This window comes from Stomoxys calcitrans, chromosome 1 (genome assembly GCF_963082655.1).
Source record: "Stomoxys calcitrans chromosome 1, idStoCalc2.1, whole genome shotgun sequence".
Lineage (NCBI taxonomy): Eukaryota > Metazoa > Arthropoda > Insecta > Diptera > Muscidae > Stomoxys > Stomoxys calcitrans.
In genome coordinates this window covers 184189908-184203505 of record NC_081552.1, presented here as the reverse complement: position 1 = coordinate 184203505, position 13598 = coordinate 184189908, and the positions used below count along the sequence as shown (strand labels likewise).

Genomic DNA, 13598 nt, shown 5'->3' with positions numbered 1-13598 from the left:
AATATGTTTGTAGTTTTAAAAGAAGTTATGCTTGATCTACTCTTAGAAGCATGATATGAATTTGAATAATTGCGTTCTTTAGCATTTTGGATTTGTTTATTTATTTATTTATAGACTTTATCAGATTTGCATTTTATGAGATGTTGTATTAGAGATGTTTGTTTTTTTAATACCTTTCGTATATCCTTTTTTTATAATTCTCACTTCTGAATACTGTTGCAATAATTGTCTATATGTGTTTTACTTTAATGGGATGTGTTTTTAGGGTTCAATTGTATCCATTGACATAATTTTCTTGTAAATTTTAACAATATTTTTAGCACTTAGTTGCTATGAAAAACAAAAACATTTCTAATCATATAAGGACAATTGAAGACAATTGTGTTGTTTATTTTATTATTAGTAGATAAAAAGTAAACATAAGAATAAGAAAGTCTGATGATGACACCTCAAAAAAGAACGGCGTCAACAGATGATACAACATACAATAATAATAAACTGGTGGAGACATTTGTTATTAAACCTGCATTAACTAAAATATACAGGTTGTACAGTCGAACCTCGATTATCCACGATTCTCGGGACCGAAGTCATTACGGATAATCGATTTTCCCGGATAATGGTATAATATTTTGGCAGTTTTCATGCCCTACAGCACTACTGTAGCACAGGGTATAATAACTTAGTGAATTTGTTTATAACACCCAGAAGTAAAAGAAATAGAGCCATTGACAAGTATTCCGATCGACTCAATCACTTTCTGATTCGATTAAGATATGACCATTTGTCTGACTGTCCATGTAAATTTGTGTACAACGTACAGGTCGCAATTTTCATCCGATCATCTTCAAATTTGGCACAATTATTTTCTTGGGCCTAGAGACTAAGCCTATTGAAATTGGAAAATATCAGTTCAGATTTGGATATAGCTTACTTATATATGTTCGTCCGATATTGACTAAAATTTTTATCATATAGTCATTTGTAAACCGATTCTCACAAAATTTTGCATGAGGGATTCTCTTATAAGTCTCGACATTATTGGCGAATTTCATAGAAATCGGTTTAGATTTTAATATAGCTCTCATCATATATATAAAATTGAATTTGTGTTTGTTTGTTTGTATGTTTGTCGCTTTGGTTGTTTATTCCGTATAGATTCAAAAACGGCTGAGCCGATTGCCTTGAAATTTTCACAGATTGTGTAGGTTGGTCTGGAGGGAAACATAGGCTATATAATTTTTTGATATTGGAAGTACTACTCAAAAATAAAAGAGGACCGATCTGGACAATATGAGACTCAAATAAAATGTATTGAGGAGTAGAGTACGAATTTCATATTAAAAATTGGGTTCAAGTAACTGTGGGGCCGCCTCAACCCCAAAACCTCCTACAATAGGTTTTGTGGACTATCATGACAATATGGAACTCAAATGAAAGGTATTCGGCATTAGATTGTGAGTATGGTCAGGAAAGAGAAATAGGATTTGTAATTAGTTGATTTAGGAAGGGGGCGAACCGTCCCCCGTTACCCAAAAGCACAAGATGAAGGGTATTGGAAAATAGAACACGAATATAGTATTAAAATTTGGGTCTAAGTACCCATCGGGTCGCCCAACCCCAAAATTCCCTCAAACAGACGTTCATGTCAATATGGGCAAAATCAGATCGAAGTATAAGGGGTAACCCTTCCCCCCAAAAACGCCTCAAATGGGCATATGACCCATCATGACTATATGGGACTCGGTTTTTTTGTTTGTTCCGTAGAATCAAAAACGGCTAAACCGATTTTCTTAAAATTTTCACAGATTGTGTAATTTTTAGATATCGGCTGGGGCGGTCCCTCCCTCTTACCCCAACAAAAAAATACAAAACTGCAAATTTTGCCCATGAACTTTCCACTAAGAAACAGGGGCAAACAACGCCATCCAAAATCAAAAGTGGACCGATAGGCACAATATGGGTTTCAAATGAAAGGTATTGGAGACTAGAAAACGGATATCGTACTAAATTGGCTCCAGTACCCAGCGGGCCTCCCCAACCCAAAAACTCCTCTCAACAGATATATTCGATGTTCATGTCAATATGGGCCTCAAATGAAAAGTATTAGCCAATAGATTACAAATATATGGTATAAAAAATTAGGTGCAAGTAATGGGAGGTCGCCCCACCCCCAAGTACCCTCAAATGGGCATATTAGACGACCATGTCTGTATGGGACTCATTTGAAAAGTATTTGGGAGTATATTGCGAATATGACATTAAAATTCTTGTTGAAGTCTAGATGGTGATTTTCCTTCTAAAAATATGTCAAATAGCTTAAATGACCCATTATGACAATATGGGACTGAAATGAAAGATTTTTTAGGAGTAGAAAACGAATTTGATATCCAATTTTGGAGCCAAGTGTTTTGAGGTAAGCCCTAAAGCATCCCCAAAAGTGAACTTCATTTCCGTTGGGAATAAAGAACGAATTTGATATATGTTTTCAGTACAACGTGCCGGTGTCCGCCCCAACCCCAAAACACCCTTTAAACGGTTCATATTTACCGGCCATGGCAAAATGGGGCTCAAATTAAAGGGATTTGGAAGTGCAGCACGATTTTGATATCCATATTTGAATCGAAATGTCTGTCGAAAGTGATACCAAAACGCGTCATGCAAAATTATATCCAAATCGGATAAGAATTGCGCCCTCTAAAAGCTGAAGAAGTCAAGACCCAAGATCGGTTTATATGGCAGCTATATCAGGCTATAAACCGATTTGAACCGAACTTAGAACAGTTGTTAGAAATGATACCAAAACGCTTCATGCTAAATTTCAGCCAAATCGGACGAGAATTGCGCCCAATAGAGATTCAAGAAGTCAAGACCCAAGATCGGTACATATGGCAGCTATATCAAAACATGAACCTATTTGGCCCATTAACAATTCCAACCTACTACAATACTAATAAGAAGTATTTGTGCAAAATTTCAAGCGTCTAGCTTTACTCCTTCGAATGTTGGCGTGCTTTCGACAGACAGACGGATGGACGGACATGGCTAGTTCGACTTAAAATGACACTAAGATCAAGAATATATATACTTTATGGGGTCTTAGACGCATATTTCGAAGTGTTACAAACATAATGACGAAATTGGGTATACTAATTTCGTCATCCTATGGTGGAGGGTGTAAAGCTTAGAACAGGCAAAATCCCGATGGAATCCAAATCAAATCTTCAAACATTTAGGGATGCAAAGTGAATGGAGAGCAATTCCAACAAATAAATACTTTGAAGAACCTTGCTTTAAGTATGCCGAAAAGATTAAAAGAAGCCATAAATAACAAAGGAGCGTCAACTTCGTACTCAATTTAAAAGTTATTTAATTTTTTTTTTTATAATTATTAGAGAATTGTTACTTTATTTTGTCACTTGAAATTCCTTATATGCCATATAGTTTGTGTTACAAAAGGAAAATATAAAGTAAAAATTCAATGTTAAGTTCATTATTAGATAAAATATTAACCGAATTAAAAACAAAACTATAATTTATAAACACATTTGAAAACAAAATATATATGTTTCAATCAAACAATTAAAAATATTTCAAATTCCACCTTATTTGGGTCGACAGTGTATATAGATTGATAGATAGCACCTAAAATGAGCACATGATTACCTAAATAGTTCGATTTTTGGTGCAGCCCTCTGGCCCCTGGGACTTGACCCCAAATTTTGTTATAAGTTTCGTTTTATACTCCCTCTCTCTTTCACCTAAAACCCATATTGTCCCATCGGTTCACTTTTGATTTTGGGTGGTTTTTTTGGGGGGTAGTGGGAGATTCCGCTCCCCTTCCGATGTCAAAACTTATGAAGGCAATTGTTGCTTCTATTGTGACAGACATCTATACTGTTTATTTGATGAAAATTTAAGATAGGTCCATTTAAACTTTGAGTTCTATAATGCGTTTTAAAGTCGATAAATCAATTTGCATAATCTTAGCATATTGTATATTTTTAGCGTTTTTGCATATTTGTATACCCTACACCACTACTGTGGTGCAGGGTATTATAACTTAGTGCATTTGTGTGTAACACCCAGAAGGAGAGATACCCCCTTTGATAAGTATACCGATTGACTCCGAATCACATTCCGATTCGATTTAATGTTAATTTGTGTACAAACAACAGGTCAAATTTAGTACGGGCATGTTTTTCGGTGAAGAGACGAAGCCTATTAAAATTGGAATAAATCGGTTCAGATTTGGATAAAGGTGCCATATATATGTTCGTCCGATTTGCAGTAATAAAATGGTAATTTGTTAATCGATTCTCTCGAAGTTTGGCAGGTAGGATTTTATGACTCTCGACATTACTGGTGAATATCATGGAAATCGCTTCAGATTTTGATATAGTTTTCATATATATATATATATATATATATATATATATATTAACAAATTACTATTTTATTGCTGTATTACTGCAAATCGGACGAACATATATATGGCAGTTTTATCCAAATCTGAACCGATTTTTTTCCAATTTCAATAGGCTTCGTCGGTTCAGATTAAGGTATAGCTCCAATATATATGTTCGCCTGATTTGCAGTAATAATGCAATAAAATGGTCATTTGTTAACCGATTCTCTTAAAATTTGGTAGGAAAGATTTTCTTTCGACTCTCGACATTACTCGGAAAGTTCAACGAAATCGATACAGATTTAGATATAGCTCTCATATATATATGTATATCGCACGATTTTCACTCCTAGAGCCACTGCAAGCGCATTTATTGACCAATCTTCCCAAAATGTTGTAAAACGCTTTCCTCGACAACTACCACATATATATATAAAGTTTGGTCGAAATCGCGTCAGATTTAGATATAGCTCCCATATATATATATGTTCGTTCGATTTTGCAATTAAGTGCTCATTTGTTAACCGATTCTCTCGAAATTTGTCAGGAAGAATTCTCTTATGACTCTTAATACTACCAGTGAACTCCATAAAAATCGGTTCAGATTTAGACATGGCTTTCATATATGTATATCGCCCGATTTTCACTTCTAAAGCCACTGCAAGTGCATTTATTGACCAATCTTGGCAAAATTGTGCACAAGCTTTCCTCGATGACTGTCACATTTTCTAAGAAGTTTGGTCAAAATCGATTTAGATGTAGCTACCATATAAATGTACGTCAGATTCTGGGTAATTTGTTGTCATTTGCAAATTGCTTGAAATTTGATACGAGGATTTTAATGACCCATCTGAAGACATCCGCCGAGGTCCATCAAAATTGGTTCAGAATTAGATATAGCTCCCACTTTGTGTTTATAGGGTAGTTGTAGGGTATTATAGTCGGCACCGCCCGACTTTCGCCTTTCCTTACCAGTTTAGCATATGGATATGCAAAATATGCAAAACCTAAATAGCCTAAAACAACTTATTTTTGCTCAAAAAACATTTGTGTCAAATTGGGACTTTAATACGTTCATCCGTTCAAAATATGCATTTGCATAAAACCCGGTCTCTAATCATGACATGCCAAACTGCTTTCAGACAAACACTTCCAGTTTCGTTTTGTTTCATGTTTTTGAACCGTAATCAATAAATTGGAGCCGCCATAGCTCAGAGTATAGCATGTCCGTATATGACGCAGAATGCCCGGGTTCAAATGCTGTTGAGAAAATCAGCTGTGCAACACCCCTTGCAAACAGGTATCGCACTACGATGTGCCTTTCGGACTCGGCTATAAAAAGGAGTTCCCTTATCATTGAGCTTAAACTTGAATTGGACATTACTCATTGATATGTGAGAAATGTGTCACCAGTTCCTTTATGGAATAGTCGTGGGAAAATTTGCTAACTTGCAAACGTAAAAGGTGCTTATACTCCCGGATAACAGAGGTAATCACGGATAATCGAGTTAATTGAAAAAAAAAAAATATATTTTCTATGCCGGATAATGGAGGTTCCCGGATAATCGAGGTCCGACTGTATATTGAACTTGCTCTTGTGGAACTGAATCCAATGTGTTTGGTTTTCATGAACTTTTCAAGAAATAATCTTAGTTAAGGTAACAAAAGTTTTAATTGATTACTTATTAAAAGATAAACAAAATATTTACTTAAATTTTAAAAGCACTTTGGGAGCATTTCAACTTTGAAATCAAATACAGATTAAAGCAAAAATAAAAAGAGTTTCTTAAATCAGTCTAATATTTTTAATTAAATGTTTAATAATTCTTAAAGGCTATAAAGTGGTTCTATATGATAAATGTATCTCATGTTTATGGATATTTTCTTAGTTTGTTTTTTTTTTTCTTTTAATTTTAAACCAAGAAAGGAATCTTTTGGTTTTTGGCTTTGTTCTTTTTTCGTTCGTTTAATGGATGCATTACAGTTAGTTAATAAACTTATATAATCATTTAATATCATTCGAAAGATTTACAATGAACAATCATCATTCTACATATTTATGTTAATATAATACTACTTATTCATTTATTCATACTTTTCGCTGGATTATTCTGTAATGGAAAATACATACATGGGTAATTGTAATATTTGGATTCAAAATATTATTCTTAACAAAAAACAAAAATTAACTATTTTACAGTTAGCAAAAAAAAAAAAAAAAATTTAAATCATAGTCGCTTATGAGTAAGCTAAATCAATAAACGTTAAGTTTAGATTATATAACTCTATTTATTTAGCCGATTTCGGGGGTGTACTAAATTTGATATTTTGTTTGTAACACCTTGATTATTGTTTGAACCCTTGAGCGGAGTAGATGTTTTGTTGTTCGTTCCTGAAGAATATTCTCGTAATAGATAAGTCACTAAAGGATAGCTATGATAATATTATCACTAGGCGGTTGATTATCCTCGCCTAGTTCGAGTAGAGCGGCAGTTCTAGAGCTCGGAAAGTAGGTTTAGAATGGACTCCAAAGACCAAACTGCTGAGGAGTTGGTATCAGATCGTAGTGCTAACTAACCGGCAAACAGGCTTTTTGGCTTTTTGTAAACTCACCTGGTTCGAGTCTTGAGAACAAGACCGAACCTATTTTATCTTCATTTGTCTTTAATTTGCCTAGGCTATCTCAAGCAAACCAATACGCTTGGTTCTCTTAATTGAGGCTACATGTCTAGATACGAAAACGGCACAGTAGTCAGACAAATGGCTGCGATCAGCCGAAGGGCAACCCATGTCCAAAAGAAATAAGGCTAACAAGAGAAACATGGGTCCAAGAACCTTTGCTGATGTCGCCTAAGACAGCTTGTTTGTTGTTGTTGTACACTGAGACGGCAGCCCCTGTAGATGAAGGACTTCATCGCCGCCATGCAGTTGCCAGATTGATGGTGATAGTTGTCTACAAGCCAGGAACTTAGGAACTATTGGAGTGGGATAGTTAATATACTGTCATTTGTATACTCCAACGTCCTTGAGATATTGCCTCAAGTTTGTGACGATGCAGGCTGTTGTCATGGGCTATACAAACTTACTGCTTTCGGGTATCAAGACTCAATTAAAATGAATAGTTGCGCCCAAAAAAATATTGGTAAGCCATTAAGTAACAAATGGCCACTCTGTTCCCGCGGCGAACGGTGCTTTGGACCGGAACGAGCTTGCTCAACTACAGGAGCTTGACGAGACATAACGCAACTACTTCTCTTCATCTTCTAAAAATCTAAACTACATACATTAGGCCGAAGATGGAATACAACTCGCATGTATAGGCCGGTGCTTCGAAGATATCCTTGGAGCTACTCGACCGTGTTTAGAGGAGAGCGATAGTGTTGATAGGAGACAGTACGGTAATCAACTCTAGTGTTCCACTTGAACACCGTCGCAACGTGTGTTGCGTGGCACTGTTCTATCATTACTATCATGGTGTGTGTACCACCGCTATCCGCCTTCTTATTCTTGACGAAAGGATGTTTGTCAGAAATACGAAACTCTCCAGGAATTCACACCCGTTTGTGGTTGGTTGTCCAGCTGACTAAAGAATGCATTACAGAGATAATTCCTTTTTCGCCCAAACTGTTCGTGTGTCGAATCGACTTACGGCAAATATCTTTTCCACTGACTACGACATCCAGATATTCAAGACAAATGTCAATAATCCGCCAACACAGTGCATTTGCATGTGTAGGGAATTTCACCTGCGTTGTCGCCTTCTGCGTCCTCATTGTCGGATGGCCTTACCCACGCAACAGCAGCATCCCAGCTCCAATATTGCCAGGACTGTGCCGGGAAGTGTATCATTTTTGCAATTGAATTGCAACGGTCTCCGAGGAAAGATCGACGAGATAGTGGATTTTATGAGACGAAAGAACGTATTGCATGCAGCGATACAAGAGACAAAGTTGACCAATACCTGCAGCTGACACAGTTGTCACGGATACAATGTGCTACCTAAGGATCGCTTAAGGAATGGGGATAGCAGTCATGTCCGGTACTGCCGAGATAGAGCTATACAACGTGTACATACCGCCGGTTGGTAGCTGTGTCCCAATTAACGGCCAGGCTTCTAAGCCCGACATAAGAGGGCTACTATCTGGCCATAATGTCTGGTTCTAGGGGACTTCAATGAGCATCGCATTTCATGGCATTCTCCTCCAGATAACGACCGGCGGGCGGGTTAACAAAGAGGATTGTGATTGAGTATGCCTCCATTAGGATTACGAGGAGGTGTAGGAGCTCGCCAGATAGTTCCATTGCATCTCCTCATCTCCTAAGTGATGTATCCTGGCAAGCCGTCATTTCTTTGGGATCGGACTACCTCCCCATAATTCTCACCATCGACCGATCACCCGACTTCATAACCTCTGAGCGGCGGACGTTTATCAATCAGAAGAAGGCCGATTGGGCTGGCTTCAGAGAATACACCAATCGCCGCTTCAGTGAACTGACACCCTCCTCGGATGTGCTAGTTGCCGAGAGGAAATTCCGAGATATCATTAACGCAGCTGCCGCTCGCTTTATACCAGCCGGTCGAATAACCCAAGTGCGGCCCAATTTGCCGGCGCAGACAGTGGTGGGATTCACTGTACGGACCCAACTAACCACAGAATCAACGAGTTCAATCTGGAAATAAACAGGTTAGTCAACAAACATAAGCGAAATTTGTAACTGGAACACTTGGAGCAATCCAACCTCTAGATCAAGCGGCATATCATGCGAATCTAGACAACAATCGTGCAGACATGGTAGCAGATGCGGTAAATAGCTACCGGGTGAATGTAGTCCTTGGACTATTGCACCTAAAGAATATGACCTCCCCAGGCAATCCAGAATAGCTCGGAGTCAATAACGGTCCGGCAGATGCAGACGCCTCAACTCGTATAGTGCAAGGATTGATGCCAACGTACAGGATGTAAGTCCTGATTGTGACCTGGGACCACATAACACACGTCACCTGTTTATCGGCCCAGTCTGACCCACTCGACTCAGACCCAGATCCTAACAGACGCACCCCATTTTAGTCGCAGAGTTCCTGGATCTGGAGGCTCAATAGAATCAAGCACAGGAAAAATAGAACAAAACAAACTGCTACTACAACAACAACATCCCCTGCTCGTTGGTAAAATAAAACAAGTAAGAGCGTGCTTAGTTCGGCCGGGCCGAATCTTATATACCCTCCACCATGGATCGCATTGGTTTTTTATGGGAGCTGTATCAAGCTATAGATCGATTCAGACCATATTAGACACGTATGTTGAAGGTCATGAGATGAGAAGCCGTTGTACAAAATTTCAGCCAAATCGGACAAGAATTGCGCCCTCTAGCCGCTCAAGAAGTCAAGACAATCCCAACCGACCTACACTAATATAAAGTGTTTGTGCAAAATTTCAAGCGGCTCGCTTTACTCCTTCGAAAGTTAGCGTGCTTTCAACAGACAGACAGACGGATGGACATGGCTAGATCGACTTAAAATGACATGATGATCAAGAATATACATACTTTATGGGGTCTCAGACGCATATTTCGAGGTGTTACAAACAGAATGACGAAATTAGAATACCCCCATCCTATGGTGGAGGGTATAAAAAAAATTTGGATGATCCGTTTGTATATGAGATTCAGACCATACTTGCATGTATTTTCAGTCAAATTGAAAAGAATTGCTCTCCATAGAGGCTTAGGAAGAAAAATGGGTAAGTTGGAATTTTATCCGGTTATAGACCGGTTCAGACCATAGTTAGCAAGGATGTTGGAGGTAGGAGATATTATGCAAAATTTCATCCAAATCGGTTAAGAATTATGCTTTCGGGGGTTTCAAAATCAGTCCGTACAATTGGGAGATCGGTTTATAGGGGAGTTATATACGGTTATAGACCGATTTGGACCGTATTTGACACAGTTCTTGAAAGTCATAACAAAACACTACGGGCTTGTAAGGGCTCATATGTGAGCTGTATCAGGTTATAGCCCGATTGGGACCGCACTTGGCTCAGTTGTTGGAAGCCATGACGAAACACCACATGCACAAATTTATCCAATTCGGACAAAAGTTGCGACTTGTAAGGGCTCAAGAAGTCAAATCGGGAGATCGGTTTATATGGGGCCTATAACAGGTTATAGACAGCTTTGGACCGTACTTGAAACAGTTGTTGGAAGTCAAAATACTACGTGTAAAATTTCAGCCAAATCGGAACCCTCATTAGAGTGCACAGTAAGCCAATTGTACTGCACTGCAACTCCTCCTGTCAACCAAACTTATAGAGGCACAACATAGAACGGGCAGCGCGCATTGATATTAGAGAAGTCTCCCTTTTTTTTCCTTAATGCAATGATTGAGGGATCATTTAAAAACTATTTAGGTAAAAATAACTGCAATGCCTTATAAAAATTGGCCGTTGCTCAGCCATTTTAAAAGGGTTCGATTCTCAGCAATCACTGGGTAACAATTAAAGATTTAAAAAACTTTTCCAACTAGTTAAACTAACTAAAACTACAAGTATTATTTTATTTAAAATAAAATTTCTTTACGCAAATATTGCAACAAACACAAAAAATTCATATAAAAAAATTAAAGCTTAAATTTAAATAACTAACAAAAATAAAACATCAGCTATGAATTAACATGATACATAATTACTATATTACACATGTGTATGTGCGTACGTACGTATGTATGTATAAATATTGCACACATTTAAAAAGGAAGAGATACGATAAATTATAAGTTGCTATATAAAATCATATGAGAGAGATTCATTAAAAGGTGAAGTTTAAAGAAAAAGGCGTATATAAAATGTTGCAGAGATATATAAAGGAAACCCAAAGAGACAAATGTATAAGACTGGGCTGGTCGCTGACAATATGCTTAGATGTATGTAGAGTACATTAATAACAATAGTTGAATGTTTTGGTTTATGACACAATAAATGAGATTCAATCTTTAACGTCTCGTCTTTTGTTTTGAAAGCCCTTTCGCACGTAGTGGGTAAATATGAATGTTTTATCTTTGCATGGTTTATCTTCATAAACAAAATAAACATGTATGTAAGTATACTCAAATTATAACAAGCCTTGATAACTCAACTCAAAATGATGATAAGAACTCAAGTCTTTAGGAATCGGCAAAAGTTCTTCTTCTCCTTTTTTATGGCAAAGATAACTTTTCCCCAAAACATCTGATATGGAGAAGAGACTTACTTGCGTTGTTGCTGTTGGGAACTTTGTGTGTGTGAGTGATCGCTGCTGGTGTGGACATTTCGATGGTTCTCCTCATCGTCACTGGGCTCCTCTTTGAGAGGCAAGGAATCGATTTGTTTGGCCGTTGTTACCTTTTTATTGCGCTGCCATGTAAATACCCTAGCCACTTGCAGGAATTTTTTACGTGACATCTTCCCCATGTTCTTCAAACGATCCTTGAAGTCCGCATCGGCATCTGGCTTGCCCTTGCCTCCATGTTCTTTCTCCAAAGCATTCATGAACTCTTGGTTGATTCGCAGCTGATTCATAAACTCCTCGTTTTGCAGCATCATGGCGAATTGTTCATCCGGCAAATCAAAATCCCGATTGGGATCATAGGGCAAAGCAATAGTGTTGCCACCGCCACTGTTCATGGGATTTAGGCGTAGAAATGTCGTTGGCAAAGGCAACAGCATGGGTGGGTTCCAGCGTCTATTGATGGCCGACTGGCTGCGCACTGCTTGTGAACGCTTGGGTGTATTGCCCTGCGATGATTTGGTTGTTTGGCTAGGTGGCCTGACTTTCGGCGAAGCCCCTGTGCTGTGATTCGGTGAATTGGTATTGAGATTCATAAGCGCCGAGGCAGCAGGCAATGATTTCTCCATGCCGCTATTAATACCATCGATATCGTCAACATCTATCAATTGACCAGTTGCTGGTGGTTTGTTGGTGTGCCGGCTAATAGCTTCGGTATCGCTATCGCTCAGGTTAATGAGACTTCTTTGTGGCGAAACATTTTCCAGTTCGTTGCGCAGTTTTTCATTCTACACAAAAACAAAAGTACAAAAAAAAAACACACACACAGAAAATCAAGGTAAGGTATAATTGTCACCATTTCACTAGTTGCCCGGATTCACTCACCTGATTATCTGTGGACATTTGCAGCAGCTGATCAATGGTGGCATCAACAGCTCCTTGATTTGCCCTCAACACAGCCTCTATCACATCTCGGTCCATGTCCGGAAACATAATTTTAAAATCCGACATTGCCTGGGCAAATTCTAATTGCATTGTCGAGGCCATTTCGCTGATCGCCTTTGCCGCCCTTGAGTCCTTCGATAAACAGCTCTCCTCGCACTCCTGCCTTTTGCAGCACAACAAAAATCTATTATCAACGAAGAGTAGAATAATTTTTGATGTATCCACTCTTTCTGTTAATCCACAACAGTTGTGACACAAAATCGCCCCTCTTTGTTTTCAATGATTGGACAGAAATTGCGTTTACACTTTTGTTTCAAGAAATGCGTTTCCAAATTGTTTTACATATTCACCAAAATATAATTTACGACACTTTTTATTTTTGTTCGACAAAACAAATAAGGGTACACCAAGCAAGAGGCTGGTGATACTTTAACAGCTGTTTTCTTTCTCTAAGCATTTGACAGTAGTCGAAATTGTCAACATTCGATTTTAATGCAATCGATAACACTAAATCGATTTTCATATACGATTCTCGATTGTTGCTCTGAACATCTTGGACAACAACCTTTGAGTACAACTGATACCTTTGGTTAGACTATGTACCGCTTGAGGGCGTCACTGTACTGTTATACCGATAAACCATGACATTTTAAATCATTGGTTGAAAAGGGGCAAAAGAAAGATATTTGGCAGTAAAGCCCGACTAAACCGATCATCTACGAGACCAACCCAGTATTGGTGAGGTGTACCGATCAATATGTGACTCAAGAAAAAGGAATGTTAGGCTTAAGTTAGTTTGAAGTAGTGTTGTTGTTGAATCAGTGTGTTGTCCACTGAGGCGACAGCCTTTGCCAATGAAGGATTCATCGGGTTGACCACGTATAAAGCAATCTGTGGAAAGCGGTGCTTAAGAACGAACGCCTTAAAACTTCACGACACGGCGAACGATTCTCACCTTAACCACCTTCCATAATCATAGGAGGAC

At 38.2% G+C, this 13598-nt stretch overlaps 1 protein-coding gene across 1 annotated transcript; it reads right to left on the bottom strand.

The window, feature by feature from the left end:
* Positions 1-4444: 4444 nt before the first annotated feature.
* LOC106085980 (CUE domain-containing protein 1) lies at positions 4445-13041 on the bottom strand. Its single transcript, XM_013250470.2, has 3 exons — positions 12554-13041; positions 11654-12456; positions 4445-6519 (listed from the first exon to the last, which is right to left on the bottom strand). The coding sequence occupies exons 1-3, from the start codon at positions 12713-12715 to the stop codon at positions 6498-6500; spliced, it is 987 nt and encodes a 328-aa protein (XP_013105924.1). The 5' UTR covers positions 12716-13041; the 3' UTR covers positions 4445-6497.
* Positions 13042-13598: the final 557 nt, after the last annotated feature.